Source organism: Nerophis lumbriciformis, linkage group LG05, assembly GCF_033978685.3.
Source record: "Nerophis lumbriciformis linkage group LG05, RoL_Nlum_v2.1, whole genome shotgun sequence".
NCBI classification, from domain to species: Eukaryota; Metazoa; Chordata; class Actinopteri; order Syngnathiformes; family Syngnathidae; genus Nerophis; species Nerophis lumbriciformis.
This window is the reverse complement of record NC_084552.2, coordinates 33,185,331-33,202,338: the sequence shown is the minus strand read 5'-3', so window position 1 is coordinate 33,202,338 and position 17,008 is coordinate 33,185,331. Positions and strand designations below refer to the sequence as shown.

The 17,008-nt window shown below is 37.7% G+C and overlaps 1 protein-coding gene across 1 annotated transcript in view; it reads left to right on the top strand.

Moving 5' to 3' along the window:
• The window catches only part of LOC133606610 (actin nucleation-promoting factor WASL-like), a 32,959-nt gene that overhangs the window by 1,361 nt on the left and 14,590 nt on the right, over positions 1-17,008 (top strand). Inside the window, exon 2 of the mRNA XM_061960719.2 lies at positions 14,591-14,725. Within this exon, the coding sequence (XP_061816703.1) occupies positions 14,591-14,725 (135 nt within the window). The remainder of the gene's footprint in view (positions 1-14,590; positions 14,726-17,008) is intronic.

Genomic DNA, 17,008 nt, shown 5'->3' with positions numbered 1-17,008 from the left:
GCTGGCTCAGGGTGGAGGACAGAGTAAAACAACTTGCACTGAGCCTAGTCTATAAAATCCGCTACACCTCCCTGATACTGAAGTACATGTCAAACTACTTCCTTAACGTAAATGACCGTCATAACCACACCAGGGGGAGCACCACTAACCACGTTAAACCCAGATTCTGAACTAACAAAGGTCTTAACTCATTCTCTTTCTATGCCACATCAATATGGAATGCACTTCCAACAGGTGTAAAAGAAAGGGCATCTCTATCCCCCTTCAAAACCGCACTAAAAGAACACCTCCAGGCAACTACAACCCTAAACTAACACTCTCCCTTCCACATAATACCTCTTCGGATTGTAAATAATCAAATGTAAACAATCAAATGTAGACACTTTTTCTTATACTTTCTGATCTCTCTCTCTATGTCCACTACTAGCTGTACATATCCTACCAAGTCAGTCCTACACTGTTTCAATATCCATTTCTCTGATGATGCAATTGTTGATGCTGATTGTTGATGACTGAAGTGTTGATACCAACCAAACTTAACCCCCTCCTCCTCCACATCCCACACCCCGGATTGTAAATAATGTAAATAATTCAATGTATATACTCTGATGATTATCTTGTGTGATGACTGTATTATGATGTTAGTATATATTTGATAGTATATATCTGTATCATGTATCAATTTAAGTGGACCCCGACTTAAACAAGTTGAAAAACTTATTCGGGTGTTACCATTTAGTGGTCAATTGTACGGAATATGTACTTCACTGTGCAATCTACTAATAAAAGTTTCAATCAATTAATCAAAATCAATATATCGATGTATATTCCTTAGATTCTTAGATCTGTGCTCGGCAAGTTTGCCTTCCAGAAGATAGGTATCATTCCAAGATCGAATTGATCGATTTTAATTATACTAGAAAAGGAAAACATTGGATTTGAGAACGGCAGACTTTATATGAAGTTAGATCCGTGTACGTTGCGGCCATCCGTTTTTCGTTTGGAATAGAAAAATAATTTAACATAAAAATAAATTGTCCTCGTTTTTTAGTTTGATAATAAAACATGGAAAACAGATTGTTATCCATTCGCCGCAGTGGTTGACTTTAATAAATACCAATCATAATACCGTGATTTATGTCACCACATGACCACAGCTGGAGAAATGGTACGAAATTGGGACGGTGTGACGCCGTTGGGAGAGTGGCCGTGCCAGCAACCTTAGGGTTCCTGGTTCGATCCCCAGCTTCTACCAACCTAGTCACGCCCGTTGTGTCCTTGAGCAAGACACTTCACCCTTGATCCTGATAGGTCGTGTTTAGCGCCTTGCATGGCAGCTCCCGCCATCGGTGTGTGAATGTTTGTGTGAATGGGTGAATGTGGAAATAGTGTCAAAGCGCTTTGAGTACCTTGAAGGTAGAAAAGCGCTTGAAAAGTATAACCCATTTACCATTTATTTACCATTTAGAAATACCATGCAAAAACACACTTAAGTAGTACGGGGCATTGACTCACCTCATAGTGTACAAAACGGGCTATTTTCTGGCGCATTTAAACATCAATAAACCCGCATCAGCAATTGAAACATATTCTGCGTGGTACTGTCAAAATTAACATAATCGTAAAACATATTAAACGTGAAGAAAATAAAGAAATAAAGTATTTTGATTCACAATTTACGACACCCATCGGAAGCCAGGGGTTGATTAGATTGGAAGTGGAGGACAAACCCTCTCACCGGCTGGGACAGGTTAGCTAGCTCGGGGTTCGGCCCACCTCGTCTCAGAAGATCTCGCCTCTCTTGAAATGTCCTTCTTGAAAATGACTTTGCAAATATATCAGCAATAATTAGATCTGATAGCTCAGTTACAGCTCATTTTATTACCTATTCTGTGTTATGTGTTTTATGTTGCACGATTGCACTAAGAAAAATTCCTAGTTTGTGAACCCGTTCTCAAACAATGGCAATAAAAAACTATACTGATTCTGATTCTGAACATAATCAACGTTTTGCTATCTTTCCGTGTGGCTTAAAAAAGCGGGTCGATGGCAGATTTCTCTGCAAGCTGGGTAAGGCTCTGGTGCGGTACTTCCTGCTCTCGCAACTTACAACTTGTGATTGGATCCTCACTTATTAGTCACAAGTGAGTATCCAATCACAGGCGGCGTGAAAGTCACGTTCAACATTATAACTTGAAGCAACCTCGAAGGGTTACTGTCAACACCTCGTGATCTGATTGGCTATCGCAACCGTCTGTCAACTGTATGTGCCATGTTGGCCTACACTGCACAGACCGACGCGTTGTCGATTCAGAAGGCCTCCGACAGATTTCATACATCGCTGGCAACAAACTAACTGAATTCTGATTGGATAAAAGCTCTAACGTAAAAGCAGCAGCACTGGAGCCTAATAAGATATGAAGAGGATATGATGGATACTTTTATATATTTAGGGAAAGTAAATTAAATTAAGAATGAAATTAACTTTTATCAATATATGATCATGATTTATGTTAGGCCAGCAGAGAAGGCCTTGCTGGCCTTAACGCTCGACCACTGATTATCTTTTATCCGAATTTAATAATGTATTTGAAAATCGAAAATAGGAATTAAAACGAGTATTATATGAGTGAACTGCACATGCGCAGTGTCTCTTTTCTGTATTCTCGTCTGTGAGTGACCCAAAACAACAACAGCAGAAGAAGACAAGGAAGAACGGTGTTGTCAAAACAAGTTTGTCGTGATCAGGAGTTACCTTCTGGGGGTTTTTTTATGTCCAGAGACATGGTATGTGACACTTTTTATTGGTTCTCTATTAAGTAGGCAAACGGGTCCGTGTATATCGCTCTTCTTCTGTTGTTGTTCCGGATCACTCACAGACGAGGATACCCAAAAGAGACTCTGTAGAAGATGGATGGATTATCAAACTAAAAAACAGGGAAAATAGGTTTTTATGTAAAATCATTTTTCCATTCCAAACAAAAAATGAATGGCCGTGACATACACAAACCAAATTTAGCACTTTTAATGATAAGGACGTTAAACGTTAAGTCTGCCTGCCCTGCCTGTCTGTGGCGTCATCAAAACAAAAATGGCAGATCGCCACGGTGGTAGAGAAAGGTCATAATAAATGCAAACGCCACAAGACAATATCATTGTTTACGACACACAAACTTTCAGCTACAGCACGATTGTAAAGCCACAACTAAGACAAACGATACAACAATATAATATAAAGCCACAACTAAACTTTAAGCCACAAAGGACGCGGCTGACACAATGGAAGTGACAGCAGAGCTAGTTACAGTGACACATCGACTTCTGAAACCCAACAACATGAAGCGACTACGGCAGCTAGGAAAAGTAATTTCGTCAGAAACAAATAAATACAACAGATGGATCAAGGTGGTATGGAAATTGGGAAGTGAGGGGCTTCTACACGACCGGGACGCTGTCCTTCATCGGTGATGCCAGGGCGCAGAACAAATACTGGGGAACTTTATTTAGCTGGTAATTCTACTCTTAAAATGTTGGTTACTGTAGTTTTATGGAAACTTGCTTGAATGTTGGAAATGTGGGCAGAAAATGTTTCCTCTTGTTAATTCAACCTAAAGTGTTGGTTGCACTTTATTCAAAGAAGATGTGAATACATTGGCCAATAATTGTTTACTAGCTTGTTTGTATCCATAATTCATTATTACATAATTCCCTTACAAAAAATAATAGGAATATAGGAAACTTCACCTGCAATGTTCGATATCCAGTATTTATTTCAAAAGTTACTGAATCGATTTAAAGTCACCGAATCGTTCTAAATAAATACCGTCCCTGAATCGTATCGGCAATCAGAAATTCTGAATCAAATCGAATTGTTGTTAAAACAAATCGTTAGACCCCTAATTAATGGATGGACTATCAAAAGCATAATAGTAAATTGTGTAACCCTGCTAAAAAGAATGACCCTCGCAAATAAAAGACAAAAATAGCAAAAGTTAACATTCCTGGAGCTATAATGCCAAGATGTACAGGCTTCCTCCTTGGTTTATATCCCACCTCTTGGCACATTTACTCGAGTAATTTTTGTGTAATCTCGATGTCCAAAAATAATTACACACGCAAACTAATTTATGAAAATATAACATTGTCCATTAGTGAAATTAGACACCCCTGTATCCATACCGTAGTACGGCTTCATGCCAAACTGTAAATTGTTCTTTCTTGGCTTATGGCCCATCTTTTGGCCATTTTTTATTAAAAAAAAATGGGGTTAGTAGTTTTTCTGTAATCCTGCTATAAAGTATGACGCCATAAAAAGGAAACGTTAGGGGAAATGTAAATATTTTGTGAGCGAAAGTATGCATTTTCTGCATCTATTCCATTATATGGATCCACGCCATACTAAATGGTTTAGTTATATGATTTTTTATTTTTTTTAAATCTCAGTAGTTTTACGTAATTAAAAAACTAACTAACTAGAAACAAACTTACAGAAATATTATTTTGTCCATTAGCAGAGTAACCATTCCTGAATCTGTACCAGGAGAGATGTCCAAACTTTTTCTGCCAGGGGCCACATTTTGATAGTTTTTTATTAAAATTGTTTATTTATATATAAAGACAAAACTTTGTGGTATAGGTGACTAAGTATATTATTATTAATTATTAGTTCGAACATTTCAGCTTTTTCTCATTACATTCTGATTTTTTACTGTTTTTTACTTCCATTTTTACTGTTGTTGTTTTTCTGACAATATGATGCGGGCCCCTCTTCTTTGGCTTTTGCAAACTTTTTGTAACTATCTGAGTAGTAGTTTTTATGTACCCGTAATACTGCACCAGTATCGTAGCCCATGAAGTCTGAAATCTGAGGCGCGATTATTGCTAGTTGAAAACTTTACCCCTTACCCCGCCTGGACGACCTGCGGTACTAACGAACACGGACGACACCCTAAAAAAGAAAATGACTGTTAAAATCTACCTTTTTGAAGTGCAAATGTTTTGTATCTGTATGGATTTACGCCAAACTACTATAAATGGGTGTTACTTGGGTTACGCCACACCTCGACAAATGTTCGTAAAAATCAGACTACCGGTAGTTGTATTTTGTGTAAACCTGCTAATAAGAATAACATTGGCAAACACATTTACAAAAATATGTCCATTCGTGAAAGTGAAAATTACTTGATTGGTATCTTTTCATAAGCATCTATGTCAACATTTATTGGTTTCTTCTTTGGCTCATGCACCATCCAGCTACATTTTTTGCACAACTCTTTAGTGGTAATTTTAGCGTACAACTCCAGATAATGTTATTCCACCCTTGTTAACGTTTTTTCTTTACAACATCCATCCATTTTCTACCGCTTGTCCTTTTCGGGGTGCTAGTGGATATTTCTATGTGAACAATCTCACTTTAAAAGCAGCAACATGGCTGAATTGTTTGGGTTCCTAAGATCTTAGTAACATTTCTTAGACGAAAATGAAATATGAGTACCCGTGGTGGTCTGGAGTATACAATAGATCAGGGGTCCTCAAGTACAAATCTTGAAGGTCCACAAATGTTTTTTTGAAACAGGCTGGGTCCGTTTATTATCGGTCAAGCTTATATAATAGCAGGAGGTAGGTAGTTTAACATTTTCTTAAAATTAACAAAAATAAAATAAATATCCAATAAAATACATGAAATATTTTCTTTGAAACAAAAATAAATAAGAACTTTGAAAAAATTTGTCCTCTGCATTTGACCCATCCCTTGATCACCCCCTGGGAGGTGAGGGGAGCAGTGGGCAGCAGCGGCGCTGCGCCCGGGAATCATTTTTGGTGATTTAACCCCCAATTCCAACCCTTGATGCTGAGTGCTAAGCAGGGAAGAATGCTGGTATGAGCTTTTAAACATAACCCGTTAACTGCTGCCAATCAAATGGTGAATAAGATACTCTTTAGGGTTCATATGTTTGTAAATCTGACTGTGTTGAAGTCAGTGCCTCACCAGCCATCAACCTCACCGCACGTTACTGCTCTGTTGCTATTTGTTGTTGTGTCATAGATTTAACAAAAATCTTGCTTGATGTTTCATATGGCTATTTCAGCCTCGTGATTTCTTTTTTTCTTAGCTCTGAATCATGAGGAAATGTCTCTTCAAATTCGCGGTGCTCTTTCAGATAGTGACGTTTCAGATTTTCACTTTTCACCAGAGCAACAGTAGTGTTGCATAGTAGACACATTGGTCTGGTACTTGCAGTAGGTAGGATGAAAACATATTGCTCTGTCCATTCTTCCTTGAAACGTCGGTTTTCCCTGTCCACCTTTCTTTTACCAGCCTGACCCAACTTGGAGCATGCCATTGTGATTTGATTCACATTCAGTGACTGACAAGTGAACAGTTAGCGAAGTAGCGATACGAGACAACTGTGTGCCTGCAGCGAAAGGTTCCATGCACTGTGCACATGACCAAGGTGGTAACAGCCTATCAGCGCGTCGTTGTGAAAGAGATGACAACCCATACCCCGGAATTAGCCAATCAGAGTGGCGTTCTCTCGCTCTCACTCCGTCTCTCTCTCTTTCTCTCTCAGAGAGAGAGAGAGAGAGAGAGAGAGAGAGAGAGAGAGAGACGGAGTGAGTGAGACACGAGAAGTGTAAACGAAACGTGGAGATATTTGACTAAAAACAACAAAGAACGTTGACTTGCGCTAGCGATAACTCACAGATAAATACCATTATTATATTTTTTTATAATAATTATAATTATAATAATAATTTTTATTTTATTTTTTTTTTATTTATTTTTTTTTTTTTACTATAATTTGTGCTGGGTCCGGACGGACACGTCGCTGGGTCCGGACATGGACCGCGGTCCGCCTGTTGAGGATCACTGCAATAGATGTTTGTTGGCTGGTTACAGTAGCATGTAACGTTTGTTTAGAAAAAGGAAGCAGCACAAGAAATGTATTCCAGCATCTGAAACAAAAGCATCCATCCGAGTAGGGGAAATGCAACTCTTTACGAGGCGAACAAGACCGCAAAAAGGAACAACAAATTCCTGCTAAAAAGCATATTCCTGTGGTGATATCATTTACACAAGGTACCATGTGTGATTTGGAAAAAAAAAAAAAAGGAGCACAGAGCGATCTCTAAAGGGGTCACTCTGCACACTGCCAAGATGTGGTGCATGTACAATGGAAAAACCTGCTTTTATCCACTTACTAAAACTATAGAGTCATCTTGATGTTTTACTTGATTATTTATTTGCATACAATGTACAATATACATTTTTGTTTACAGAAGTATTTTATTCAAGACATCAGTTTTAAGTTCGCATTTTATTGATCTGATTGATTAATTATTATTACTATTTATTGATTATTGGAATCTTTACTGTGCAATGCTACATTTTTGTTCATAGAAGTATTTTATTCCAGACAGAAGCATTGCCTCTCAGAGGAAGCTCTGAATTTAGTTATTTGAAAATTGTTCCAACAAAGCGCAATTTATATCTGGTCTAAAAAGAACAAAACTAGGGGCAATATGCAGTGTAACTACTAGTTTTTGATCAAATAAAAGTGGAACTTGTTGGGAATTATCTCAGTCATTTGTATTTTTTTGTTTCTTTAAAAAGTTGGGAGGGGAAATTGGGAAAAATCGTAAATCATATTTTTTGTATAAAAAAATTGGAGGTTTAAATTTTAACTCATATCGCCCAGGCCTAGTAATGATAATAAATTGCGGAAAAACTCCTGATGGTTAATATTAATGTTTTAGATTAAAATTAGGGAGGTCACAATTCTAATCATGGGATCAGATCAGGGGCCAATATCTGCCTTTTTTAGCTGACTTGTGATTGACTGATGGATCTGCCGAGCCGATATTTACCGCAGCTGTGTCCTAGTGTTTACATGCCAAATGTTGTATTTGAGTGAAAGACTCCTTCAAAAGGGATGCACGCTCCGGGAGACACAATTACATTTCAATATTCCTTGTTACACACATGCAGGAGTTGCATGATTTGTCAGAATACCGACTCCAATTTGAAAACAAGCAGCAAAGAGCGCGTAGTCTATCTATCCACAGTGTAAAGCCGCTTCTAAACAGATCAGATATTGTCCTGCCAGTCTTTAGACTACCGGTATGTTTACAACGTAGGCCAAAGTGGCCCAAATTGATTTTTTTTCGAAATCTGATTTTTTTCAGCTGGCTGTTTACACTGCAAGTAAAAGTGATCTTTATCAGACTCCAGTGTAAACGCGCACAGGCCTCAATGCGGCTTTGACGTCACTTGCATGCGCAGTTCAATAAAGTGAAAACAAAGGAAGTTGACTGAACTTTAAATGAACAAGGAAGTCATTTGCTACTACTGCTACAAAATAAAATAAGTCACCACACCTTAAAAATGTGTGGGTTTTTTTCAATCTGAAAATAAATTAAAGTAATATAATGTTTGAACTGATTTATATTGTGTAATATTTGGGAGGGTTCCAATCTTTTTATGGCTGTTGAGTAGAGGCAACACTGACATCAGCATGGATCTAATTTTTCGACTCACTTATGTTAACAACTTATGCAATGTACGTAACATGTAAACAAATACGGGACAGCTTACACATCTATTCCGGTCCTTCCACAATCACTATCTCTTACGAATCAAAGTATATTATATATAGATCTTCATATATTACAAATGCATCACTATTGCCTCGTAATGCACCGAAAATTCGGCTGCCGGAAAAAAACTTTGCTCACCGAAACCTGATGTTGTGATGACGTATCCACACATTGTTGTATGAACAACTAAGATATTAAATTGTGTACCGTACATTGAACCAGCAGCACAGAGTGGTAGATCTCTAAATCTCTACTCGAGGAAAATGACATTGAGGTGTCTACAACCGGAAGGGAACTCACGTCACATAAAACAGACATGCAACACTCGTTTTGCCTTTAACATTAAAAACATTTTCTAAAAACTTTACAAATGAAAAGGTAAACGTTTAAATACAATAGATAACACTACTATGCTCTTAAAGGGTAAAAGCAATATTTAAAGTTTTTTCTGCCAAGGAATGTATAATGTGTGTGTCTAATTGTTTATTTATTTTATTTTCCTAAATAAAACTTGTCAACAATAATTTAGTATATGTCTAAGTACTTTTTTAGCACATTCAACAATACTGTAATGATAATAACAGTGATTATTTTGGTCACAATAAACGTAATATGAAATTTTCATATTGGTACATCCTTATTTGTTGGTAAAAATTAAGGTTTGAAATAAAATTTGAACTATTGTGGCTAAATCAAACAGATTTGAAATATAATGCTTCCAGTGGTCTGGAGTGCAAAATACATGTACCCACTAATTGTAGCTTCTTTTAAAATCTTGATAAGTTTATTATATTATCACCTAACTATTTTTATTACTATATAATGATGTTGACATGGTCTCATCTCAGGTTGCTTCCTTAAAGAGGTTCCTGAAAATGACGATTGACCCAAACTGACATTTTCTGTCCCAGGACTTTTGTGTTTGTGTGTGTTTTGTTCCTTTCTATGAACACACACATATCTGGGGTGTGTTTTAGCCTGCTCAGAAATGCTGCGACAGCATTCCTTTGCCGCTTATGTCACTTGGCACGTGACAAAGACGAGGAATTGGCAGCATTCTTCGCAATCGTGCTGGTTTCTTTGCGTGAAAGAAAGAGACATGCCACCAATCTAATTAAAATGCACGTAAAAAAAAATCAAGAGTTACCCATGTTTCTCTTGTTGCCTTTCACAGTTTGCTTGTTTTGCATATGAAATGCTGCGATACACCTTTTTGTGTTCCTTATCTGTGCAAATGGGTCGAGTGTGGTTTGAACTGAAAAGTCAGTCAAAAGAGGAACATGATTTTATGACACAAAGCTCCTCATAGACTTACTCATTGGTATTCCCTAGCTTTTCACTGTCAGCATTGAGAAAAAGGTGGAAGGGTTCCAATATATGCAGTGTGTGTGCACAGACTGCCTGATCAGCAGGAAGTCCTGTGGTCAGCCCCTATTTGGTGATTTGTGCTAGAAAAGGCGAACATGATTCCCACTTAATATTTCTCCTTTTTACATCTGTTTCCTTTCTCCCAGTATTGTACTTTAAACCACAGCTGCATATTTAGTTCTATGTCCTATGCAGTGGTTATTATTATTATTTTGGTCTATTTCTTTTTTTCAGTTACAAATCAGAAAAAATAGCCCTGTTATGCAAAACACAAACGCCCACTGCATCGGATGCAAGTTCTCAGGGGTAAAAACTGTAAATATGTGTCTCACAATTGAGGAAATATTGGTGCTGAAATATATTTTTATTCTGATAAAAGAAGAATGGGAAATATGTGATGTACCACATTGTAACTGTAATAAACTAATACCATAGCCAAGAATCGAAAAACAAAGGACAGTGTGTATGTAAAAACGTGTAGCCATGACGCCACGGACTGAGCTCCACTTCCTGCAGCCTTTGGCATTGTCAGGAACTATCAGCACTCCATGCATGAATGAAACCTCAGGCTTTAAAGACTCTCTGATGTCATTAAAACAAGTAAGTGTTTTTTCCTGGAGATATATGTATTGTAATATTATTTCGGTTTTGGTAGGCCTGGGCCGATAACAAATTTTGCTCGATAATATATTGACCTCCAAATTATTGTCGATAATTGATATTATTGCCATTATTTTATTGAGACCAAATTCACCACTGATGTAATGATAAAACATAATAATAATGCATACCCTTTCAAATGCAATAAACTTGTATCTCTCGTTTATTTTAACATTTAATTGAAATGTAAAGTTTTAAATACCACGATAAATAAAACAAACAAATAATAAAAACTCTGTCCATCAGCAAAATGTTGTACTTTAATAAAAATCACAACCACAAGCAATACAATAAGTTATGTCTCTGTTAAGAAGGGTTTGTGGGAGACCCTTAAATATACACAACCAAAACAATAAATAAAATGGCTAAGTAAGGTTATTGTGACCAACATGATCACGGTTATTATTATTTTGGTATTTTGTAATGTGCTCAAAAAGTAATTATACACACGCTTAAGTCTTTTAACCAAGTTTTTTTTTTTTAATAACTAAAATAAATATCCACACATTATACTTTTTTGACAGAGGAAACATTAAATACTGTCCTGGCTTCATAAAAGCCATATTATTTGTATATGTTAATCTTCTTCTACTAAATTGGCCCTAGTGTGTGAATGTGAGTGTGAATGTTGTCTGTGTATCTGTGTTGGCCCTGCGATGAGGTGGCCACTTGTCCAGGGTGTACCCCGCCTACCGCCCGAATGCAGCTGAGATAGGCTCCAGCACCCCCCGCGACCCCGAACGGAACAAGCGGTAGAAAATGGAAAGATGGATGGCATTTTAAATTACTTTTCTGACCATATGGTGCACCGAAATATAAGGCGCACTGCCGATGAGTGGGTATATTTTCATAGAAAAGGCGCACCGAATTATAAGGCCTATTAAGGGGGTCATATTGTGATTTTTTTCCTACATTTAAAACACTTCCTTGTCATCTACATAACATTTAATGGTGGTTCTTTGTTGCATAGATAATGTTTTATAGACCGTATTTAAGTCCCTTTCTGGCCGTCTCTTTAGGTTACGGCCGTTTTGTGGGCGGTCTTATTTATCTGGCTCCACTTCGACTGCGTCTTCTCCTCGTCATCTTTTTGTACCTGTAGTTTTTAACGCGTTCATATGGAGTCTACTAACAGATACGTATAAGTTAGAACTGTACGCTACTTTATACAGTGGAGGATGAATGCCCCACAGCAAAAGGATAGAGAAAAAGGAGCACCGGCACGGACTACAATGGCGGACACGTACAAAATTTTGGGACTTAGGCAGATCCCAAATATACGACAGCAGGTACCAATTGGTAAGAAAATATGGTTTTGCATAAAAAGATCAAACGAAACACCAGGTAATGTCTCCTAATTAATAGGTGCTAGTTTGGGGTCCTTCCATGATAATACCAGTATGTTAAAGCACAGTACAACTGACTACAGTAACCGTGATGCGCCAATAATCCATCGAGCGGTGCGACTTTGTAGCTTACCAAACTAAGTAAAACATTTTGACATGTGCGCTGCGTGTAATGTTCTATATTCTCAATGAAACATTAAAGTTTTGGGCTTGAAGTGGACAACTTGCAATCTACACAAATCTATTATGTGTGACTGCCATCTACTAGCCACACTTATCATTACACCATGTACCAAATAAAATTGCTTCGAGGTCGGTAAGCACAACCAGAATTAATCATTACATTAGGCGCACTGGGTTATAAGGTGCACTTTTGAGAAAATGAAAGGATTTTAAGTGCGCCTTGTTGGCCGAAAAATACTGTAAACGTTTTAAAATGTTTTTTATTAAATGTAAATCAGGTGATCAGTTGTTTCACCTCAGGTTTAAGTGATGTCACGCGAGTTTACTTCCTGTAAGAGTTTGTTTCAACTTGACACTCTAGAGTTTATATAGATAACTTTGTGCAAAAACAGCACAGCCTTTATGTTTAATGTGAATAAGGTAGCTCAGTTGTTTACACAGTAATGTGTTTATACAAGTTTAGATTGGAGAACGACATGTTCTAATGGGGAATTACATTAATGTCTTTTGTTTACATGTTAGCATTCAAGCTAGCTAACACTCTTAACGCTAGTTAGTCTCCATAATTTATCAACGTGTGGTTATCAATCACGGTTTTTCAATCATTTTAATTTAAAATAGTAATATTAACCATTGGGAGTTTTACAGCGGTTATCATTACTCCCGTTTATTTGTAGTACAAACGCTTGCAGCTGCTGAAACGTATGCAAGAGTGACCACTCTTGTAACCTGTAACAACGCATACACATAGCGATTATCGAGGCTGGCAAACTTACCAACTTCATTTTCATTTATTGTCCGGTCAATTGACTTATCGAATATTGGCACAGGCCCAGGTTTTGGTCTATTTCTGTTGTCGGAGGTACACATTTGGGGGGGGAAATGGCCCTGTTATGCAAAATTTAAATGTCCACTGCAGAGGACACAGGATATTTTAAGTGTGCACTCAGTGGACTGTGCAATCACATGCACTATGACGCCATGCAGCTGCATTGTTATAGTTTTCTTTGAAAATAATATTATGAGCATCACCTTTTGTCAATGTTTGAACAAAGAACAGGAACCATGTTTAACTACTTCTAAGTTCACGTCTCAGTCACAAGATGAAGCCACACCTGATGAAAAACACGGGGCGCCACTTACATGGCAACCCAACCTGCCTCCTGTCCTGTCGCCCCCTGTCATATTTATATTTCTGTTTCTTGTACGCGTTCACTGTTGAATTTTGTCATACTTTTTTACAGTCCTATGTTAAATTTAAAAAAACATCTCCACACCTGATATCTTTTGGCTTTGTTTGAATATAAGACAAATTAAAATGCTTTGAGTGTATGCATGCGTGTAGCTCAGCATGTGTTTTCTCGCTGATGCTTTCATCTATGTCTTAATTACTCGACCCCACATGGCGAGGAAAGCCTTGCAGCAATCTGTAAAAACAACATGGAGTCAGTCTACCATAGTACAAGTTACTGTCTTAACTAAAGAAGCAGGAAGGATTTTACAGGTTATGCAGGGGTAGGCCATATCCCTTTTATGAAACCTTTTAATGCCTATAAAGAAGCTTCCTGTTCTTAGCATTAATATTCAGGTCACGAGATGTAAATGCAGTATTGCTGACGTTTTTTTGGATGTCTTTTATAAGGCGTTTTGGGCGCAAGAGAGTACTCTTATTAGCTGCATTGTTAGCTACCTGGTACTTGCTGTATCTATTCAAATTAGAATGCATAAAAAAAGAAAAACATGTGTTCTTGTCTTACATAGGGATTGTAAATGATAGGCAACGTTTTAAAGAGTGCAGTTCCCCCTTAAAGAATATTAGATGTTAAAAAGTGCTAAAATGGTCACAAATGAAGTAGCTCTGAAGACAAGAATGATGTTGACTAAAGTGACGTCCATAATGTTTAATCCCTCTCACCCCATTCACGACACTGTGGAGGCCCAGAGTAGTTCCTTCAGCATTAGACTTTTACATCCCAAGTGCAGCAAGGAGAACTAGCACAGGTCTATTCTCCCCACAGCCAAAAGATCTTACAACGCACTAATGTGATTACTGTGATCTTCTTTTTTCTTGGTGTGAAAAACTTTCACTCAGTGGGTGTTTGGATAGATAGATTTTTGTTTTGTTCTTTATTTAATTATATTGGTGTTATTAGTTGTTTTTAATTTTTCATTGTTTTTTTAATTTTTTTATTAGCTTTTTACTTTTGTTACTCTATGTAAAATCTGCATCACAACCACAGAATTTCCCCATTTTGGGATTAATAAAGTATATCTTATCCATTGACTATTAAGTTGTGCCCCAGCTCCCCGCTGTGCTTACTTCCTGTTGCATTCTTGCCATGAAGACCTTGAGGCTTAACCCTGTGTGTGTGTCTCTCTCTCTCTCTCTCTCTCTCTCTCTCTCTCTCTCTCTCTCTCTCTCTCTCTCATCCTAGAGTTTGTCCTCAGCAGTGGTCCAGGTCTTCACATCAGACAGGAACGCCACCTGGAACAAGAGATGCATCGGTGTGGCCTCTCTGATCAAGGACAACCCCCAGCGGGCCTACTTCATCCGAGTCTATGACATCAAGGTAGGCACATTCTGCTAGCGCTTGTACAAAAGTGAGTTCACCCCTCTCTAGGGCTGCAACTATTCATTCTACTAGTAAAGCAGTAATCTATCAAATCATTAGCCTTTTAGGGAAAATATTAAAATGTTTTTCTGATGCCCTATATTCCTAAATCATCAATATTTAAATACATAAAAAAATAATAAGTTCAGGCGTTGAAAGAAAAGAAAAGAATGTAGCCTAAAAGCAGGTTAGAAATATTAATCAACATATATTTATATAGCCCTTAATCACAAATCAATCAACATTTGTTTATATAACTTTTAATCACAAGTGTCTAAAAGGGCTTCACAAACTCAAAGGACATCCCCTGATCTAAACCCACATCCGGGCAAGGAGAAACTCAAAAGTCCACAGCTGAGGGAAAATAAGGAAACCTTAAGAAGTCACCGCAGATGTTGGGCCCCTCCATCCAGGGTGATCGGCTACATTTGATGTCGAGTAGGTATTATTATTGATTAAAATGAAGCACAGATGAGTGAGGAGACTCTTGACTGTTGTGCTTGGTGCCAAATTTCACTTCAAAATAAAACCCGATGGTGCTTTAAAAAATATGTTTTGAGCAAGTAAATGTTGTGCATTCAAGTAAGACATTTAAATGTTCATGTATGACATTCTGACTGTAAAATTGCTTTGTGTACAAATATAGGGGGCTGTGATAACCTAATTAATCATGATTAATCTACATTCAAAAGTGTGATTAATCTGATTTTCAAAATGTGTAATGGAAATATAAATACATATTGTATGTATGTACATATCTAAGTATGTATATATTTATTTGTTTATATATGTATATACACTTATATGTATATATACATACATATATAAACAAACAAAACAAACTCCGACGGACCTTTACATAAAACTGAGGTCAATAGTTAATATTGCAGCTACAAACTTTATCATTGGCACGCATCGAGTTTAAAATAGCTTCTTAAAGCAAAACATGAACATGAGGATGGCGTCGCGAGCAGGACTGCTACATGGACAGCAAACAAAGGACAACAAACTATGCTGGCTGAGTTTATTTGCGTTTACCACAGATAAATTAAACAATGCCTTTTCGAAATGCACAGCCACCGCACGTAGGACATTAACATCTGTAAATACCAAGTGCTGCAACTAATGTGGTACAAAGTCGCGGTAGTTTGTACAAAAAAGAGATCAGCGCTGTCAGCCGAAAAGGTAAAGAAGCTTGTTTGTGTAACCGAGGTTTTGTAATTAGATGAAGCCCAGCAGAAAAGACAGAGCATAACGAAGCAATCGAGAGGCACGTTCTTAATTGACAACCGTCACGTCTCCCGTCAACACACTGGCTTCAAGGCACCTTCTCGCACACACTCAAACTTCCGGCTTCACAATAACACGGCCCCTCCGACCACTATCAAACATTCATAAACCAGTGTGAGCTGCACTGGGAGCAAGGTGTTGGCACAGCCACTCTACCATCTGAGCCATGCTGTCCCTAAAATCAGAAGTATGGACCATACCTTTGAACATTTACATTTCACCATATGGGAAATTTTTCCAGGAAAATAAAGGATTTTCATTTTCATCACAAAATGCCGTTCAATCAATTAAAAATTTAAATGAAAAATATACAACATGCGTTACACTGGATTTGGACCTACGTGCCCTGCTCACAGGACACTGTCTTTAACTATTGTGTCATCAAATCTGATTGTCAGCTCTTCAATCAATGTTTATTTATATAGCCCTAAATCACAAGTGTCTCAAAGGGCTGCACAAGCCACAACGACATCCTCGGTACAAAGCCAACATAAGGGCAAGGAAAAACTCACCCCAGTGGGACGTCGATGTGAATGACTATGAGAAACCTTGGAGAGGACCGCATATGTGACCGCATGGCAGCTCCCGCCATCAGTGTGTGAATATGTGTGTGAATGGGTGAATGTGGAAATACTGTCAAAGCGCTTTGAGTACCTTCAAGGTAGAAAAGCGCTATACAAGTATAACCCATTTATCATTTATCATTTAAGTGTCCTATTTGTCAAGATATTTACACAAAGTTTGAATTTTTGCCAGAGATGTCTTTTCCATCATCTTCATGTCCAACCAACTCTCTCGCGTTGTTAACTTGATTGAATTACATAACATGCAACTCGCCGTGCTGCATGTAATACGCCACTTGATAAACCGGCACCCGGAAAATATCCTTGAAACCAAGAAGTCACTGAGGCCAAATATCCATTTGTGAGGTTTTACAGCAATACACGTTAA